This window comes from Euphorbia lathyris, chromosome 4, assembly GCF_963576675.1.
Source record: "Euphorbia lathyris chromosome 4, ddEupLath1.1, whole genome shotgun sequence".
Classification (NCBI taxonomy): Eukaryota; Viridiplantae; Streptophyta; class Magnoliopsida; order Malpighiales; family Euphorbiaceae; genus Euphorbia; species Euphorbia lathyris.
Window position 1 is genome coordinate 43218254 of NC_088913.1, and position 21288 is coordinate 43239541.

General features: G+C 33.2%; 1 protein-coding gene across 1 annotated transcript; it reads left to right on the forward strand.

Annotated features, from left to right (window-relative positions):
• Window positions 1-16489: 16489 nt before the first annotated feature.
• Window positions 16490-18319, forward strand: LOC136226981 (serine/threonine-protein kinase-like protein At3g51990). The gene has a single exon (XM_066015699.1). It carries the CDS (start codon window positions 16706-16708, stop codon window positions 18110-18112), a length of 1407 nt encoding a protein of 468 aa, XP_065871771.1. The 5' UTR covers window positions 16490-16705; the 3' UTR covers window positions 18113-18319.
• Window positions 18320-21288: the final 2969 nt, after the last annotated feature.

Consider the following 21288-nt stretch of genomic DNA (forward strand, 5'->3'; position numbering starts at 1 on the left):
CCTTTTTTTTTTTTTTAGAGTGAGTGTAATTTGTTGATTTTGGATGGAGATAGGAAAAGAAACGGAGCAGCAGGAGCTTTCCAAATCGGTTCCGACATCAAGGTTTTCTCAAGAATCCAAAAATCTCCTTGGGTGAAAAAATTTGAGTTTTTTTCCTGTGCTGGATCTCAAGAAGAGAATAAATACAAAGCATTATCCTACTCTATATAGATTCATTGTTCCATTATTTTTTATTCGATAACCTACTCCTTACAGAAAAAATCTAACCATTGCTGGATAAAGTAGAAGACAAAGAAGAGGCTTGTACAAGAGAGACATGTGAGAGAAAGAGAAGAGGTGAGGTGTCAGTTGGGGATTAGATAAGTTTTAAAATTTTAAAAATATAATAAATTATAAAATATAAAATAAATGAAAATACAAAAATGCATGTTAAGCCCAAAATATACCTAAATTATCATTAGTATTTACATCAGTTTTGCTTCGAATTCATACTATTTATACCTGTTTAGAATACTTTTACTTTCGAATATGTTTCTTTCTTGTAAGGTACCTAAATATTTGGTAAAATCCAAATAGGAACGAAAAGAGGTTAAAAACAGAATAAAAACCCTACAAAAGGAGTCGAAGACGACAAAGATCAAATACACCAAAGCGAGGACGAGGACGAAGTCAAAGACAACGGAAATTACTCCGTGTCGCGACCGCGGATCTCAATTCTTGGTCGCGACACGCGTCGCCAGCTTCTCCCCTTGACATTTCGAAGGCTAAAATATTTGCTCCCCCATTCTCGGCCGAGAATTTACATTCTCGGCAAGTTCAGAAATTCCTGGAGAGCCATTCATACACATTCATTTTCGACGAAACGCGTTCGTTCGGGTGGATAGAAATGTCCCTTCACATAGGATACGACCCTTCACAACGGACACGACACTTCAATCACGACTCTTCAACATCTATAAATAAAGAGTTGATGGAGAGTTGGAGATATATAGAAAAAAGAGAAGATTAGTATAGAACTAATGCAGAAATTCTGAGTCAAGCGATTCAGAGTTAAAAGTTCGATTCTGTAAAAAGCAATATGATGTACACACATTGTTTATTAAATAATTACAAACACAGTAGCGTTTAGAATTGTTCATATTAGTTTACATTTTGGTAGTAGCCGATCGTATCTCTATTACGAAGTTACAACGAGAAGATTTAGTAGAGGATCCGCCCCGGAGTCTGACAAACTCTAACGAAACCCAAGGAAATGATTGACAACCTGTTCACTTGCAAGCCGTCGAAAGTTTCCATGCTTCTTGTTCTCTGTAAACTTGTATCAAATTCATATTCATCTAATAAAGTTCATTCTATTCGATAGATTTTTATGTAGCACTTTGGTAAATGATCCGAAGTGAGTTCTGGTGTTTTCATTAAAACGTAGTTGAATTCAAAATCTTTACAAGGAAACTTTGTTGAACACTTAGGCAAATTGATATCATCAGTAGAGTATCAATTTGGTTAAGGTAGCAATCTAACCCGACCGTAGGAGGATTGACCTCAGTTCAAAGCCTTTAAATTAGAGGAATCGACGTTTATTTCATTGTTATAATTTATACAAAGTTTAAAGTTGTTTTCTTTGCTTAATGCAAACGAATACATTTGTTTACTTTTCTAAAGAACTAAACATTTCTGTTTTGTAAATTTATCCCTAAATCAGAAGTGATTTCTAATATTTGTTATACTCTAATCTAATTCTTATTCTAGCAATTTCAAAACCAAATCCAATTAAACGATTTTCCATATTATAAACCTTAAAAGTAAATTTAACCGATTCAAAATAAGTTTGTTTTGTTAAAAAGTGTTCCCTGTGGGATCGATATCTTTTATTACTACAAGCGTATACCGTGCACTTGTGGAAATCGCTCAATAAGTTTTTGGCGCCGTTGCCAGGGAACGCCAAAATTTTTAACAAAAATTTATGTTTTTCGTATTTTATTTCGAACCTTGGTTTATAATATATTTATTTATTTATTTATTTTCTAGTTTTATTTTTATTGAGGATGGTCACTAGGACTAAATCCTCGTTGTTATTTAATGTTTGCAATTAGATGTTTGCAGATAAAAAATTCAAGTTGTTTTCAAAGATAACCTGGAGATTTGATCATCAATATAAATGCACAGAAGGAGTCTACAGAAAAGAAATTCAGTATACAGATACATCAGAGAGGAAAGCAAATTTTTGAAATAGGATGTCAGACGTGACATATGACTTTTCCAGAAAAATTTACCTCTTCCCAAACACTTTTACCTCTTTTCTATACACTTAACCCTTCACCAATATCATATCTCTTTGTTAAGAAAATATCAATTCCTACACTAAACCCAAATAATTTCCCTTTTTATCATTTCCTTAAAACACCTACATTTATCTATCTAAGAAACAACCGATCAACTCTTCTCAGACAGATGAGCAAGTAGGATGAAATTATCTTATCCACCAGAAAAGAATTGTATACTTTTAATATAGTTTTGAAAGTTTCGGTTCATGTGCGTAGTTTTTGTTCGAGACCAGAACCAGAAGTTCGGACATTCAACCGAAATCACTAGATCCTTAAATTGAGAAAACGTAAAAAAAAACATCTTATTCCCAGGTAAGTTAAATAGACAGGACCATTATTTAAAACCGGTCTAGGTAATTGATTCTGTCCATAATTTTGATTCTCCTTGAGAATTCTTAAGGATTATCACATTTTTAGTTTTTAGTTTTTTATATTTTAAATTCTTACATTTCATTTTAGTTTAGTTTATACATTAATCTTTAGTTTAGTAATAATGGTGAGATTAGAAATAAAAAATTTTGTGATCATTGAAAGATATTCAAGATATGTTATGTATCTTAAATATGTGTAATTGATTAGGAAAGTGTCTTTAGATTTAAAAATCTCAATTGAATTAAAATCACACATAATTTAAGTTTCTGATTGTATAGAGATTTTAAAACAAATCTCTATAGTGATTTTTATTTGAAGTTTTATAAATTCTGAACTTACTGAGAATTTTGATTCTCAACTGAGATTTTTGATTCTCCACTGAGATTTTCACTTTCAAAGCATTATAAAATTTCTGAACTTACCGAGAATATGAATTCTCAGTTGAGAATTCAGGATTCCAAAATTTCAAGGGAAAGAAAGGAAAAAAAAATTTCTGAACTTACCGAGAATCGAAATTCTCGGTAACTTCAGCAAAATCATGAAATTTTCAGAGAGATTTTCTCTCTGAAAATGACTTGTCGCGACCGAGAATCGCCATTCACGGTCGCGACACGGGCGGTATCAGACCATTATTCTTTCTTTTCTCCTTCAGTTCATGCACCATTGCTGACTATTTCACAAAAATTAAGATTCTTCATGTTCAAATGGTGTGAATTTGTACCTTTTCGCCACCAACAGACACATTAATTCATCCTAATATCATTATAAATAATTAGAGAAGATCAGATTTCCATATTTTCATCTCTTTCAGCCAAAATCTGATATTCTTCTCCAATTATTCAAACCTTTCAAAAAAAGTTCCAGAGACTTTTTCCTTTTCTCAAAACCATGACTTCCAAGCATAAATCTTCCAAGAAGATTACTACTGCACGCAACAAGCGTCCTGATTTATCAGAATGCTACAGTGCACCATTTCCCATTTACACACATGATGAAGAACGAAGATATTATAAAACTATTTGTTGTATATAGTTTGTATATAGATTTGTTTTTTGTGTTTGTTCTTTATGTAATTTGTATATATGTCTTCTATATTTTTAATAAAACTATCAAGTTTGATTCTTTGAATCTTTTTGCTTAATATACGTTAACCATACAAGTTATACGAATACATCCGAATCTAAGTTTAAATGAAACAGTATAACTTTTAAAATGAATCTGTAATTATTTTGGAATCTGTATTCATTTCAGAAATGTTTCTGAACATCTGACTTTTCATATATATTACATACTAATACGGTATAATCATTAATAACTATTGAACAAGTTCATGAACATTCATTTTATATGATAATTCTAAGTTTTGTTCTATACATATGTTTTTCAAATTTGATAACATATCAACTTTGATTCTTTGGTTATTTTTGATTAGTATATGTTAACTATGCAAGTTATTAGAATGAATATGTATATAATATTAAAATGAAACTGTATAACCTTCAAACATGAATGTGTATATGATGTTAAAGTGAATCTGTATATCATTTCAATAATCTGCATAAGTTTCAATGTTTCAGATTTAATATGAATAAGTGATTAATAATTTGATTTGTTTAATTTTCATTTGTTTTTTTTTTTGTATATAGGTTTGTTTTTAATCTTTCTTGTACATATGTTAATATTCATTTATGTAAATATGTGTTATGCAATAAAACTTTGTTTCATTTTCATACTTTAATCTTATGTTCTGGTTTATGTCTGTTAAAATTTATAAACTATTAGCAACTGAATCTGTTCATATATATTTTCAATGCTAATAAGTTATGATCATTATTACCTATTGAACATAATAATAAATTTTCATTTTCATGCAATCATTGAGTGTAATTTTAATTATGAAATTATGAACTTATATCGTATTGATTATTGCATATATCAGTATGAACTTATTAAAATAAAACATACAATTTTTCATATGAATCTGTATCAATTAGAATAAGGTTAATGTTTAAGGTTAAATGTTTCTTTATTTGAATGACTCTATATATATGTTCATCTGGAACAGTATCACCTTCACCATGAATTTGTCTATAATAATAAAATGAATCTGTCAATAATTTAATTAATCTGTATCAGTTTCAATGCTTCAGTTTTAATTTGCATATGTGATTATACTACTTAAAGAGTTAATATACTTATCATTCTTATTCCTTTCACTCTTAAAAAGTTCATATGCATTACATGCTTATTCATTTCACTTACAAGAATTAATGCACATTCATGTTTAAGTTCAATTCACTAACAGTGTTAATGATCATTTATGATTCATTTAATTTAGTTCGGTCATTAATCGATTCATTAATTCAATATTTATCAAGGCTAAACCTTTGGTTTTCTTTGCATTTAATGTTTTATTTTGTGTTTTTAAGTTTCAGGTATACATGTTTTCATTTATAGGCCATATTTGCACATGGATTTTATCAAAACGGAGTTTTTTTATTCGCGACACGCGACCTGTAGACAGGGGAAGATTCGAATTTTGCACGCAAATTACCCTTTTTCTTATTCCTACGCTAAACTCCTAAACACCTAAATTCATACCTATATATACCTTACACAAACCTTACATCACCTCCTATTTTTCCCAATTACACAAATCCAAACTCTTCCCAGTACAATTAATTCCACACCATATCACCTTTACTTTTACCAAATTTTTACCTACCAAATTTTTACCTACCCAATATACTTATTTCCCAACCACATCCTCCTTAGCCTAACCCTCCAAATGCCTAGACATAAGAAGATTACTCTTTCCCATGCTACAAAGGAATGAGAGGATTACATTTCGGAACTCGGTTCCAATTTATGAAGTTGGGGTTGACGAGATGCGTATTTAGTTTGGATATCATACAAAATAGTTTATTGTTAAGCCATCAATTTTCAAAGCAATCCGGTTTGGACATAATTTGCCTAGTTTGGATGGATTTAATCCTAAGAATACTACTAAGCATGCTCATTAAAGAGCGTTGGTTTTCATGGTAGTTAGCGGTGGATTACTTTTTGACAATTGAGTCCATGTTTCCGTTTCAACCAATAAGCACGTTACTATGCATACTTTGATTACGAGTTTTGTTTTGGATGCTACGAGTATTATGGAGCAGTTTTCAATCACTTACTCCTAATAATTTTCCGATGTTGGATTATGCCACAACTTTTACACATTCATTTAGTGGTTAGCCACTGTTGGCTGGTTTTGCAAGTTCGATGTTGGTATCCTGAGTTCACATTGTAATGGTATTAAAGAGGATGGTAATGCACAGACACATTTTGGTAGGAATGACGATATGCATGACGATGAAAAGGATGAAGAAGGTGCGGAGGCGGAGCATGTTGATGCCTACACTCAAGCACAAGGACATGCTGGTAACGAGCACAATGATCAAGTTAATTTGCCAAGAATTTTGAACCAAATGAATGCACACAACCGTCAAATGAATTTGCGGTTGGCTGCTATTGATGAATGCAAATCACCATATTAGTAATTACCGCGGTGGATGCAAATATACATACTTTAAGGAGGGAGCACACGTCAACATGACGCCGGTTATTATCATTTTTTCCGTCGTCACTACATTATGACCACACCGTCTCCACCGGGTTCACCTTCACAAGAATAGGTTTTATCTTATCTTTTCTCAACTCATTTATCTTTTATGTTATTTTTTATTAAGTTTGGTACAATTTCTATTTCTATTTCTATTTATGTTGGATACACTCTTTTTCATATTTATCTATTTTCTTTTCGTATGATTTATTTCGTACAATTTTTCGTGTTTTATCCATTTTTGCACCAATGAGGACATGGTCCAAATTAAGTGTGGGAGGAGATATTGCATATATCATTTTATTTTTAGTACGAATAAATGCAACGAATAATTTTTATGCAACGAATAAGAATAATTTATAAATGCAACACTTGTTTTATGCAAATGCAACATATATTGCAACACAATTTATTTAACAATATTTTTCATAACGTTACATTTTTATATGTTTAAAATATTTTAACTTATGATTATTTTTAGGTTATCATTATCATTAGAAATGATATTTCTATACGGGCAATATTTTTAAAAAATTCCATAAATCTCTGATACGATTTTAAGTAAAACGTCTCGAGTAAATGTATTTAAATAAAAAAAATTCTTTATATTCAATCTCTATTTTATATCATGCAATTCATGATAAAATAAATCTTATTTTAAATTTTCAATTAGGTTTATAGGCATTAAATTGAACTAACAATTTTTAGCTCGGTTTGATTTCGTCTTACATTAACACCAATTGAAGTTTTTAAGGAAACTTTAGCCATAATACATGTTGAATTTTAAGTCAATATAGGATGAATGTGCTATCTTTCTTTTTCCCAATTTACAATTTAAATTTTATAATTCATATTAATTAATCAATTAGTTGGATTCTTAACTTTTGGCCACGATTGAGACCAACCTTATCACAATCGAGGTATGAAAGGAAAGAAAATTAAGTACCGTTTACTTTTGGCCACGATTGCGACCACCCTTATCACAATCGAGATATGGAAGGAACGTTTAAACAAAAATTAAGCGTGTTTAAGTTTAAAGTAACGATTGCGTCCACCCATGGCATGGTCGGTACCTCTTAAGCGAACACTAAGCAATAAAATACGTATAAGGTTACGATCAAGACCACCCTTATCTCGGGCGTAACTAAGCAAATAAGATTAACCCAAGTACTTATTCATTTAATATATTTAATATATTAGTTTAGGTTTGGGAAAGGAAATTTGGTGCTTTGAAAATGCCTTGAGACAAAAGACTCAATAACATGCGTGCTTATATCGTCCCGAATACTTCAGTTTTAAAATAAAGATACAAGACGAATGATATATCGCCTTTATACTAGTTAGTTTGATATTTTACGTATAAATTTGCCATGCGAAGTTAGTCTTTTCGGCTTAACTAATTTAAAAAGTAATACAGAGATATATGTTTTATTTTTATAAAGAGATTAGTTAAAGAATAAATTCAGTGAAATTTTGCTCGGGACTAGCAAAAGATTAAGTGTGGAGATTTGTTAAGCCCAAAATATACCTAAATTATCATTAGTATTTACATCAGTTTTGCTTCAAATTCATACTATTTATACCTATTTAGAATACTTTTACTTTCGAATATGTTTCTTTCTTGTAAGGTACCTAAATATTTGGTAAAATCCAAATAGGAACGAAAAGAGGTTAAAAACAGAATAAAAACCCTACAAAAGGAGTCGAAGACGACGAATATCAAATACACCAAAGGAGGATGAGGACGAAGTCAAAGACAACAGAAATTACTCCGTGTCGCGACCGCGGATCTCAATTCTCGATCGCGACATGCGTCGCCAGCTTCTCCCCTTGACATTTCGAAGGCTAAAATATTTGCTCCCCCATTCTCGTCCGAGAATTTACATTCTCGGCAAGTTCAGAAATTCTTGGAGAGCCATTCATACACATTCGTTTTCGACGAAACGCGTTCATTCGGGTGGATAGAAACGTCCCTTCACATAGGATACGACCCTTCACAACGGACACGACACTTCAATCACGACTCTTCAACATCTATAAATAAAGAGTTGATGGAGAGTTGGAGATATATAGAAAAAAGAGAAGATTAGTATAGAACTAATGCAGAAATTCTGAGTCAAGCGATTCAGAGTTAGAAGTTCGATTCTGTAAAAAACAATATGATGTACACACATTGTTTATTAAATAATTACAAACACAGTAGCGTTTAGATTTGTTCATATTAGTTTACATTTTGGTAGTAGCCGACCTTATCTCTATTACGAAGTTACAGCGAGAAGATTTAGTAGAGGATCCGCCCCGGAGTTTGACAAACTCTAACGAAACCCAAGGAAAGGATTGACAACCCGTTCACCTGCAAGCCGTCGAAAGTTTCCATGCTTCTTGTTCTCTGTAAACTTGTATCAAATTCATATTTCATCTAATAAAGTTCATTCTATTCGATAGATTTTTATATAGCACTTTGGTAAATGATCCGAAGTGAGTTCTGGTGTTTTCATTAAAACGTAGTTGAATTCAAAATCTTTACAAGGAAACTTTGTTGAACACTTAGGCAAATTGATATCATCAGTAGAGTATCAATTTGGTTAAGGTAGCAATCTAACCCGACCGTAGGAGGATTGACTGCAGTTCAAAGCCTTTAAATTAGAGGAATCGACGTTTATTTCATTGTTATAATTTATACAAAGTTTAAAGTTGTTTTCTTTGCTTAATGCAAACGAATACATTTGTTTACTTTTCTAAAGAACTAAACGTTTCTGTTTTGTAATTTATCCCTAAATCAGAAGTGATTTCTAACATTTGTTATACTCTAATTTAATTCTTATTCTAGCAATTTCTAAACCAAATCCAATTAAACGATTTTCCATATTATAAACCTTAAAAGTAAATTTAACCGATTCAAAATAAGTTTTTTTTGTTAAAAAGCGTTCCCTGTGGGATCGATATCTTTTATTACTACAAGCGTATACCGTGCACTTGCGGAAATCGCTCAACAATGCCCCTTACTCTTTGACTGCCACCTCAACTTTTTTAACACCGTTAGTCTTTTTGGACCTTGTTTGCTAACGTAATCAACCTCAATGTACCAGTTTGTCAACTTTTAAACCACATAGTTTATGTTTAAAAATGACCTAAACCACAAGGTTTATTTTTGTAACTTTACCTAGTTTTTATTCTCTTTTGTAGCACTTTGTAACTTTTATGCCTAATTTATATCATTTTCAATAAAATATTATCAAATTAGATTAGAACTTATTTTGACCCAATTTCTACTTAATTGATTTACCAAAAGCTAATTAAATTGACTTAGTATTTAAGAGTTTTTTTTGGTGAGTTAATTAATTAGATATTGGCTTTGATCTAATGGGACTTTGATGGAGATTTTTAAGGGCATTTAAACCAAGGGCAAAGCTGACCAACCAAGAAAGAGAGCCAAACACGAGCATGAGCCACTGAAGGCCAACTGGCTAGCCCCATCTAGAAGCCATCCTTCCTTTAAAGGCCATCTCGGCGAGCTGGACTGTCACGTCCGTGTCTAAATTTCTAGAATTGATATATTGATATTAATATATTTTATAAATATTGGGTGCGTGATTTTTATTTGGTGCTATAGGAAAAGTTTGGAGTTAATTCGATGGTTTTAGGTGTAAATTAAAAGTTTAGGATAAGTTTTAAAAGATTATAGAAAGATGGAGGATCAAACTAGATATTTTCCAGATTTGAGGTATATATCTCAAATCTTTCTAGCGGTGATCTTCATCATCTTTCTTTCTTTTTCCTTCTCCTGTATCTTCAGTTTTCTCTCGACCGTTTCTCCACCGTTTCTTTGATTTACGGAGATTCGACCGTCCGAATCACTTGAAATTTACACCATAGCATCCTTACGCATAGATCTAAGTCCTAACCGAAGAGTTTTTGAGTTTCGGAAGTGTTTGGAGGAAAAACGTCTTAGACAGAATTTAGAGGAGAATTGAAGGGGTGTATTTTCTTCAATTAGCAGCCAAGGTAAGTAACTATCAACTATATTTTGAGTTTTATTTATATAAATATATATATAATCAAAGAATTTTCAGAAATTGATATTTTAGGATTCTACGGGAATTTTATAAAATTGGGGTTTTTCACGATCTTGCTTTTTATTGTGAAATTATAGTTCAAATGAACTATTGACTATGTTTATATGTGAATTACAGATTTTACTTGGTTATGTTGATTTGAGGTTTCGTTGGTTGATTAACTTTGGAATTTTATTTGATTAAGGATTGATATTTTGGAGAATTGAAAACTTGTGAGCTTGATTATGATCAAGTGAATTATATACATATATGTTTTTGGTTTCAATATATATATATATATATATATATATATATATAGAATAAAATGTTTGGTATCCATTGAGAGTAGTCCGGTTGGGTGGATTTAATTCTAAAGACCATATTTAGTGAGAAATATGGCCTGTGTACACAGTCTGAAGACCTATTGGGTATGGCAGTGAAGTGTTGGGTGTTGGTCCCTTGTAACGTGACAATATTAGTTTGAAGGGGTGTTAGGAACTATTTAAAAAATTTTACGTTAGGCTGACTTATATTTAGAACTTAGACTTTTTCAAAGTCTATTAGCGCAGTGGTACTGAGTAAGTTTTAGATGCAAGCTTAGTCAACAAGTGACTAAGACTGAATCTATCCTTGAGTCAGGAGATAGCACTTGAGTCTATTCCTGAACTCAGCTTGACAGTTCACTCAACTCAGCTTATGTTCTTTTTAGTGTTTAACTAGGCAGTATTATAGCAAGCAATATGTTAAGGAGATAAGGGTTAGAAAGATATTACTCAGCAGACGTATCCTGGTTCGGCCTCTCCGCCTATGTCCAGTCCCCGAAATTCCTTCCGAGCTTTTCAGAATCCTCTACTGAGCTCTTTAAAGGTAGAGCACAAACCTTTTACAATAGCAACTGAGTATACAAGAGTACCTTCCTCTATTCCTCTACTCAATCCTATTTCTACAGCTGAGTACTATGACCGAGTACTCAGCTTCTCCTTTCTATACTTCTAGAAATGATAAGTGTTTTCTGTTCTAAACAATAATTGCTAAGAACACTTTAGATGAACTAAAATCACTCTAGACTTTTACACAAAGATTGGAATTGGTGTAAGGTTTGTTTTGCTTTTCTAATACAGAACTTCAAGTATCAATTTGGTCAGCGTTTCGACTTAATGAAGATATGCATCGAATGAAGCGTTTGAGTGGCCTATTTATAGTGACACTTGATGCACCGGTAATTTTGAATTTCGAAATAACCGTTAGAGGGAAACGGCTTCCCGTTGCTTTCACTCAGTACATGCTCAGCGTCCTCGGCCAATCACATTCTTGTATCTTCTGTCTTCGACAGTGCTCAACAGCTTTCCATCAGGCTGGACAGAATGTTTCCACATTTCTGGCAAAGTCTTCCAGACAGCTTCCTACGTCTTCTGAACTTTACCCAAAGTAGAAATACTTTGTCTACAAGTTTGTTCAGGTCAACCGCTGACCTAACTTCCTTGTCGCACAACTCAGCAGCTTCGTCTTGAAGCTTTTGGTCGAAGGCTTCTCGATCCTTCTCCTTGCTGGGCTTGCATTTTGTTCAGCTTGAGCTGTGTTTTGATCTGCTTGGGCCGTGTGGCTTTCATTCGGTGACTTGGGCTTGACTTTCTCTTGTGGGCCTTTGGGCTTTGTAACTTAATGTCTTATGAATTAAAATACTCAACATTGAACAAACACATTAGTACAAATAAATCAAAGCATTTAAATTTAATGTGTTAGAATATTTTTATCATGGAGATTTAATTCTACTTAAATAATTTTGTCAAATCAAAATCATGTGGAAAGGTGTTTCAACATTGGGTAAGACCATATGGGATAGGCAATGTTAAGAGACGTCTCGTATATGTTGTGAATTGTGATTGAATTATAAGGGGATAAACTCAAGAATGGATACAAGATTATATATTTTTGGTTTTTGGTTTAATACCTTGACTATATTATGAACTTTAGTTTTGAGTATATTCTATAAGGTTTTGATTAAATCCTTTATAAATGTATATATGTAGCTATGTTAACTAAAGTTGGTTTTTATAGCTGATAGTTTCTTATTGAGATTTTTGTCTCATCTTTTTCCAAATGTTTTTAATGTTTTTTTTAGGCGAGGAAGTGCAAGGTACCGAGAGGGGTACTCGATCCTAGGGAGAGGTTCGGTTACAGCTACGAGGTGCAAGTCGTCTCTAGGGTATTGCATCCATTTTGTCATGTACATATATGTGGATAGTATATGTGTAAGGACGCTTGTATATCTTGTTTTTGGCAGTGTCCTTTTGTTTGGTATGTATTGTCTACATATATGTATATATAATTAGCTGAAGTTGAGAACTTGTGGAGTAGTGTGATATGGGTTATGAGTAAGTCATAACTTGTCTATATAGGTGATGCTGGAAAATCAGATTCATATCTGAACATTGTGATGCATTTTTCGACCAGATATAGGTCGTATCTGTCATGGAGTCCTAAATGAAAGTTCTTTATTTTTGTCTTATGTTTCCAGGGGTTTTTGAATCGCCTTAATCGGACTCCGTATGAAAAAATTATGCTGGAAATGATATATGTTGGTCATTTTAGCTTTAAACCAGATTTTGGGTTTTGTGTTGATTTTTCTCCTTATTTGAGAGATACTGCTATTGGTTTATATAATAAGTCAGTGGTAATGTCTCACCGTCTTATCTGATCTTATTTTAGGTCGGGTTTGACATGGACTAGCCAGCTGGCATTCTGAATCAGTCAAATGACTGATTCTTCCCCAAATCAAACATGTACCCTCACAGAGATATCTAGCTGCTGTATTTTATTTGAATTTGAGAAGTTAGGATTTGTTTCCTTTGCCTATTTAAAGACCTTGGGTGTTCATTCCCAAGGCACCATGTAAAAATCATCAACCAGCAGTCTGTAATTAGTTTTTAACCTAGTTATCTATAATTTTAGATTTCATTATTGAGCATCCATTGTTATATTTATAAACTCTAAGCCTTCGAGAATCATTCATCTTCTTCCATCCTGCCATTAACATCTGAGAAAGCTCCGCCCGCCTCTATACCACAAATTCTCAAGTCCTCATCTCCTCCAAGTTTAGAAAGATGATTGCTTGAGTTGATAGGTTTCAAAATGGATCTTTATCCTTTTATCTCTATTTACTTTTATAGATCCTTAAATGAATTCTGAAGGGGTCGTAATCTTGTGAGTTATTTAATGTCCGCATAACATATTGATTGAATCATTCAAAAGTCCCAATATCTTCAAGGTTCATATTGTGAGTCTAATCTAGTTGTCTAACCGGAGACTGTAGGTATTGGTGACACCACAGTAACAGACCCGAATTTCTGAACCCTTAGAGTTAGTTACGGCCTGTAACAAAGGAATTGTGTGCAAATTTAGTGCCCTAGGAGGATGAGTTGGTTCAATCTTTAAGTATGTGTTTGCCATATTGAATTCCTTATAATCATCAATCGAATGCTTCTTGAATACTTGTATTATCGTACCATTACCATCTACATTCTTGGGAATTTATGAATTACTTTGGATCACCTTAGGAGTAGATTAATATAAAAACAAATTCAAAAATCAATTTACCATCGCCTAAATAACGATCCAAAACCAAGTAGTCTGGTACTTGCAGTATAAATCATGTGGATTCAATACCTGGACTTTCCAGATTATTACTTGATAACGACGGGGGTACACTTATCCCTTAGTGAGTCTTTGAGCATTAGCTCGAGGTGCATCAGATGGCTTCTACGAGATTGAACCAATTTTGGCAACTAGTTTATCTGCCAAAAGGATGCAAAGCTATTGGGTTCTAAAAAAGTGAAGGGTTGATGGAAGTATCAAAATATCCAAAGCTTGTATAGTCACTAAGGGTTATAGACTTTGACGAAACCTTTTCTTCTATTCTGAGGTTCGCATCAATTAGATTGATTCTAGCCAGCATGGCAAGTTTAGATTTTGGGCTATATCAAATGGATGTAAAGACTATTTTTCTTAATAGAGAATTGGATGAAGAAATCTACATGGAACAACATGTAGGTTTCATCGAACAAAGATGCGAGAAAAATGTTTACAAATTGAATAAATCAATTTATGGCCTCGAAAAGTCTTCTAGACAATGGTACATTCGATTTCATAACGAGATAATAACAAATGACTTCTAAATTATTGAAAATTTGTCATCTTATTGTTATATGTTGATGACATTCCATATGTGAACCAGGTGAAAGCTTAGCTAAACTCAAGTTTTAAAATGAAATGCATGGGAGAAGCGATGTATATTCTCGGAGTTAAGATTTCGATAGACCGTTCAAAGAATTTGTTCACCTTGTCTTAATAAACATAAGTAAAAAAAATTCTCGATCAATTCAATATGTGAAATTTCAAGCTCATTCATAGCCCAGTGTCAAAGGACATGATCCTTATCACTAATTTGTGTCCTAAAATGCAATAAGAAGTTGATCGTATGAAAAATGTTCCATATGCTAGTGTTGTGGGTAGTCTTATGTATGTTATGTTGTGTACTTGGCCTGATATTTCTCATGTCGTTAGGATGGTAAGTAGATATTAGTCCAATCCTGGAGAAGAACATTGGAAAACTGTGAAAATGATACTAATGTCTCTTAAAGCTACTGCAGATTACTCATATGTGTTACAAAGTTTCATTCTTCTGATGCAACCAGCATAAATGGAGTCTACACTTCAAGAGGTAGCTCGTGAACCTACTTATTTATTCAAATTATTTATGTTATAATCTTGATATTTTTGTTTGAATTTTTCCTACTTTATTTTATTTGGATTTGTATTAGTTCGTTTTATTTCAACTTGTATTAATTTGTTTTATTTGAACTTTTGCTACTTTGTTTTATTTGGATTGTATTAATTTATTTTATTTGGATTATATTAGCATGTTTGTGTAAATTCTTGTATTGTATTTATTATAGTGTGTGGTTTCAATTTTTTAGTACGTGGATAGAAGTATTGCAATGAGAGGTGCAAAAGGCAAAAACAAACGCTTTTAGACTTTGAAAGAAGATAACACTCTTGCAGTTGCTTTGTGATTTAGCTACTAATCCACATTGGAAGCATGATAATGTATTTAGAAATAGTTAAATGGTTCACTTGGATGAGGTCAATGGCAAGGCCCTTCAAGGTTGTCGTTTGAAAGTTTTACCACACATTGATTCTAGTTTAAAAAAAAAACTTGTTACCAAGTTTAGAGTTATTGTTCAAATGCTAGGTACACGTGAGTTCAAGTGGGATGATGAGAAGAACATGATTTCTGTGGAAAGAATGATGCACGATGAGTATTACATGATATGATGATTATTTTGTATTAGTTATATATTTTTCCTTAACATCATAAATGTTTCTTTAAAAGTGATTATTTATATGAATTTCTTTTGTTGAATTGTTATACTTATTCTAACCGCAAAAACTTGTATAGACAAGATTTTTCTCATTTGAATTTGAATGCCGATAGAGATTTATGGCAAAAACTATGCCACTGAATATCGAATGAGGGTTTTGTTGATGTAGTTAGCAATATGGAAAAAAATCGCTTATGTTCAAGTTATGATTAATTCAAGTGATGAGAAAGATACTACTGTTAGTGGTAATGAAACCCAAACAGTGGAAAGTTCCCATTCATCAAAGAAAGTGAAGGAGAGAAAACTTCCAAACATAAAAGGGGTAAGAAAGGAAACGATAATTCTGGTAGTTTGAACCGACTAACTTACAAGGTTTCATGAAAATCATGAATATACATCTTTCTATCATTGTAATGTCTCTTTTTAATGAACGTGAGCAACAAGTGGACGATGATTAGGGGTACAATATTTTCTTTGTGAAATAGATTAAATAGAATCATTCATTTCCTTTCTCTTGCGGGATATTTTCAATTACTATATGCAAATGAAAACATCAGTTTAATGTGTTTTGTTTTGTATTTGAAAAATAAAATAAAAATGAAAACAATTTGTGAAAGTAAAGTAATCCTCATGGTCAAATATTTATTTACTAGTACTAGTAGTATGATGTAATAAAGTAAAAGAAGAGTAGAGTAAGCATATGTTAAGGCATGAAAAGAGGCATTGGGATTCCAATTAGGTGGGCTCTCTATTCGCTCGCTAACCAACGAGTGAGTATCAATTCAATTCTTCTCCCGTCCCTTTACCCCATTTCCCCGTTTCGTCAGCTGCCACACACTTCTTTCTTCTTCTTCTCCCAATTTTCCATTTCCATCTAATCAAATGTCAACCCCTTTTCACTGCTATATCTCTCCTTAATCTCCATTTCCATCTTCCAATAACCCATTACTTTACACCTCCCAATTGATGGGTTACCTTTCTTGCAAGGCAGAATCCGCTATTGCCGTCTCCAACCCATCATCTCAATCCAAACAAGATAAACCCATTAAGATCCAGCAATTTCACTACAGTGATCTCGAGGCCGCCACTAATGGTTTCTCCGACCAGAAATTGTTGGGTAAAGGCAGCCATGGCTGCGTCTACAAAGCTGTAATCCGCGGCCGTCATGTTGCCATCAAAAAACCCTCCAGATGTCTTGAATTTGGCCAGGAAGTCGACAATGAGATGGAGATCTTGTCCAAGATTCACAGTCCTAGATTGGTAAACTTGTTAGGCTTTGCTAATGATACTAAACATAGATTGCTTGTTGTTGAATTTATGAGCAACGGCACTCTTTATGATGTTCTTCATTCTAATTCAAGACCCCCTAATTGGGCCCGCAGAATTCGATTAGCTCTGCAAATTGCTAAGGCTATCGACATTTTGCACTCACTTAACCCACCAGTAATTCATAGGGATATTAAGTCTGCAAATGTTTTGATTGATAGGAATTACAATGCTAGATTGGGTGATTTTGGTTTAGCATTAAGGTGTGGAAGTGATGATGATTATAGACTTAAGTCAACCCCACCTGCTGGTACTATGGGTTATCTTGATCCTTGTTATGTCACTCCAGACAATTTGAGTACTAAAACTGATGTCTTTAGTTTTGGTATTTTGTTGTTGGAGATCATTAGTGGGAGAAAAGCTATTGATGTTGGCCATTCTCCTCCTTCTATTGTGGATTGGGCAATTCCACTTATCAAGAAGGGGAAACTCGGATTTGTTTATGATCCCCGAATTGCCCCTCTAAAGGATCTTATAACTCGAAAGCAATTGGCTTTGATTGCTGCTAAATGTGTGAGATCTTGTAGGGAGAGGCGGCCATCGATGAAGGAGGTAGCAGATTGGCTTACTTCTTTGAGTAAATTGGTTCCTCTTCATTCCTGGAACGGGTTTAACAATCCCTGTATGATGGTGGAGACAGTGGGACGTCCTGTTGAAATGAGAATTCCCCAGTTTGGTATGAAACGGGATAGTATTGGAGAAGACAATTTTGATGGTGCAGATGATGAACTTGGTGTGAAATCTGTGAAGGATTCACGCAGAGTGTACTCGGATCTGGGGTTTCGGAGCAATCTGATGGAACTCATGGCTGGTGCAGAGGGGGAGACTGATGGGGTTGAATCTAATTTGAAGTCTGGAAATAGAGCTTCCAGTTCTAGGTTTAGTAGTGCAAGATATAGTACTAAGGGAAGACCAAGATCCAAGTCTCGTGTAGACGACAAAGTTCTCATTCGAATGAGAAAAAACCAATCTGCAGATGGTGGTTCAGATTTGTTTTCGGAACAGGATGGTGCGGTTGCTCTTTCAAGATTTAATACCGGAGTATGAAATCTAGTGAATTGTTGGGCAACTTCGAAGGTCATAAGCTTCTCGCTTGTGAATTACATTGTTTTGTTTTGTGAGTAGTTCATTGATTTATGAGTTTACAATTAATCAACAATCTTCATTGAAATTGAAATGGTAATGTGTTTTTAAGTTTGACAAAGGACACATTGCTTGTCCATTTTTATATAGGCGCTGCTGTTTATCCTGTCATTCGTTGCATCTTCAGTAGGCAATACTGATGTATGATATGCTATTGCTTTTCAATTAAAAAAATGTTCATTCACAATTCTTCAATTAAATATATTCAACACATTAACTCAATCCAAATCTTCAAAGAAAGAATTTGTTACATTAATCAATTAAAGAAGTTCTCTCCTGATTTTTGGTCAAAGAAAAAGTAGAAAGATTCACGAGGATTACAACAAGGATCATCATACTTTCCTTTTCATGATAGAGAAATATAGATAATAGATACATTTATTTTGCATTCAAGAACTTGTAGCTTATATCATACTTGCTCTTTTTCCTTATGATTACTACCATTATGGTCTTCCTTTGAACATAAGCAAAAAAAAAATAAAAAAAAAATAAACATTTTGAGGCTGATTTTGGTGGACTGAGTACCTCATCATCTCAACACGTTAAGTTCCTGTTTTCTATTTTTTATTTCTGGTCACATTAAACTCTTAATGATTAACAGGGTGTTTGGTATTCTATTGGGATTGGGATAGGAATAAACAATGTTATCACAATTGGACCGGACATCAAACCGGATTGGTGACTGGGTCACGGGTCATTTGGTCGGACCGGATGGCTTAGATTGATCGAACCAGATGATGTAATAAATAAATAAATAAATAATATTTATATATATTAAATATATATAATTAATTTAAAATTATTTTTATAAATTATATATATCCAAAGCAAATTATAAACAACTTTTGGTTTGTTATTTTTTGTGAATTTGAGACTTAAATATATAACGGATAAATATAATTTAGAATAACTTGAAATATGTAAACGTATTCTATGACATGCGATCTTTTTATCGGTATATTATAAACTCAAAACGGACAAGTGATGAATGAGAAATTGATGCTTAAAGTGAACCACTTGAAATGCTTTAGAAGAAGATAAAAATAAACTAAGCATTCTTATCCCACATAGAAAAGAAATGAGAATATTAATTAGTAGAGGAAAGACTCTCTCACGTGCAGAGGGTGCAATCGATCTATCATCGGGTTAGGGGCGCACACACACGATGTGGGTGACGTGATGAATGCCACATTGGAATGAGCTCTCTTGGCCTCATTTTCCTAAATTTATATAGAGAATTTGTCTCTTTTTTTTTCTCTTAATTTTTTTTTTAAATAATAGCTCGGTGTGAACTGGGTTCACCGGTTTCCGGTTTAACCATTGGTCGAACCGATCCACTGCCGGTTCACACCAGTTTTCAGAGGGTTCATTAACCTAGTCAATGCCATATTGGAATGAGCTCTCTTAGTCTGGCCTCCTTTTCCTAAATTTATATAGAGAGTTTGTCTCTTTTTTTTCTTAATTTTTTTTTTAAATAATAGCTCGGTGTGAACTGGGTTCACCGGTTCTCGGTTTAACCACCGGTCGAACCGGTCCACTGTCGGTTCACACCAGTTTTCAGAGGGTTGATTAACCCAGTCAAGCTCGGACCGGACTTCCTACCGGTTCCCGATCGAACCGGTTCGACCAGCCGGTCCAGTCCAGGCTTGATAACATTAGGAATAAGGATAAAAATATGATAGTCGATAATTATTATTCAATATTTGGTACGTGCGATAGGGATAAAAATAATACATTTTACTATTTTAACCTTATTTAAACTACATAACATTAATTTGAGGGATAAGATTGACTTTTTCATCCTATTAAAATCGCAAGAGCTTATCCCACCTCCTTATACCACTCCCCTCTTGAGTATAGGATTTAAGCTTCTTATACCACTCGCCTCTTGGGTATAGGATTTAAAAGATAAGACTCATATCCCTCTCTTATCTCCCTAATCTATCTCTAAAACAAACATGGAATAATTCATCAAAGGTTTAATGTTTTTTCTCCCAAAAAATAAGATCACATGAACTTGTATTCTAATGGCATTAGGATAATATTTATTAAATATATATTATATTAGATATGAGATAATGTTTGATAAATACAATTATTATCTAAATAGAATACCTAAGTTGGTTAGGATTAACTAAACCTAATTGAATTGGGATTCAATTAATTGAACACTGTAAATAGACAACCTTGAGATTTTCGGCCAATACAAAATAAGAAATAAGATTTTTTCTCGTCCCTCATTCGACTAAATTATTTCCTCTATTCCATTCGTTTCTTAATTCATGTGGATACAGTTAGAGGTAATCTATACTTGATTGCTATTTGGTTTATTACTAGCTTTTGGTTTTGGTTTTTGTTTTTATTTGTGTTCATGATTGACGTGGCATCCACATGGACACTTCGTTTGCAACGGTAGATAGTTCATCAACCAAGGTACATATGTCCAATCCATCTTTATATGAAATAACGATTAACGAATATTGGGAAATGGAAATTGATAAAATAGATAAAAAAAAATTATATTTCCGCTACGTTTAGGTTTGTCTATTTTCCTTCAAAGTCAACTTGGGATTGTGTATCATGCGTCTCCAACTCGATCACATGCTCAAGTTCCACCATCACTTCTGCTTGTTCAGAATGTAATTCATTTCATTCTTGAACTTCATTAAGTTTGATCGTGTTTCTCTTATCCATTTCCAATAGAAACTCCTTTTTCTAGCAAAACATCATGTTTGGACACAAATTCTTTCTGTTCATCTGAATGATTAAAAACTAATAACCAATAGTTTCTTTTGGGTATCCAATGAATATAGGATAAATTTCATCAATGGTGTACAACGTTTGTCCCATTTCACACTTTGGTGTACAACCTTTAATTTGTCTCACTAATATGTACGAACTTATAGGTGACCTCCCACTGTGGTGTACAGCAGGTAAAAATGACCGGTCAACGCTTAGTCAACGCACCACCTCAGCTTTGACCGGTCAAAAAATCAAAAAAATTTAACCATTTAATATAAAATTACTTATATGCTCCTACCTCTCCATCTATTCATCTTCTTCCCTCCATTTCTTTCTCT

What these genes read in the sequence shown, in the direction of transcription:
- LOC136226981 (XM_066015699.1), top strand. Translation starts at nt 16,706, where the DNA reads ATGGGTTACCTTTCTTGCAAGGCAGAATCCGCTATTGCCGTCTCCAAC.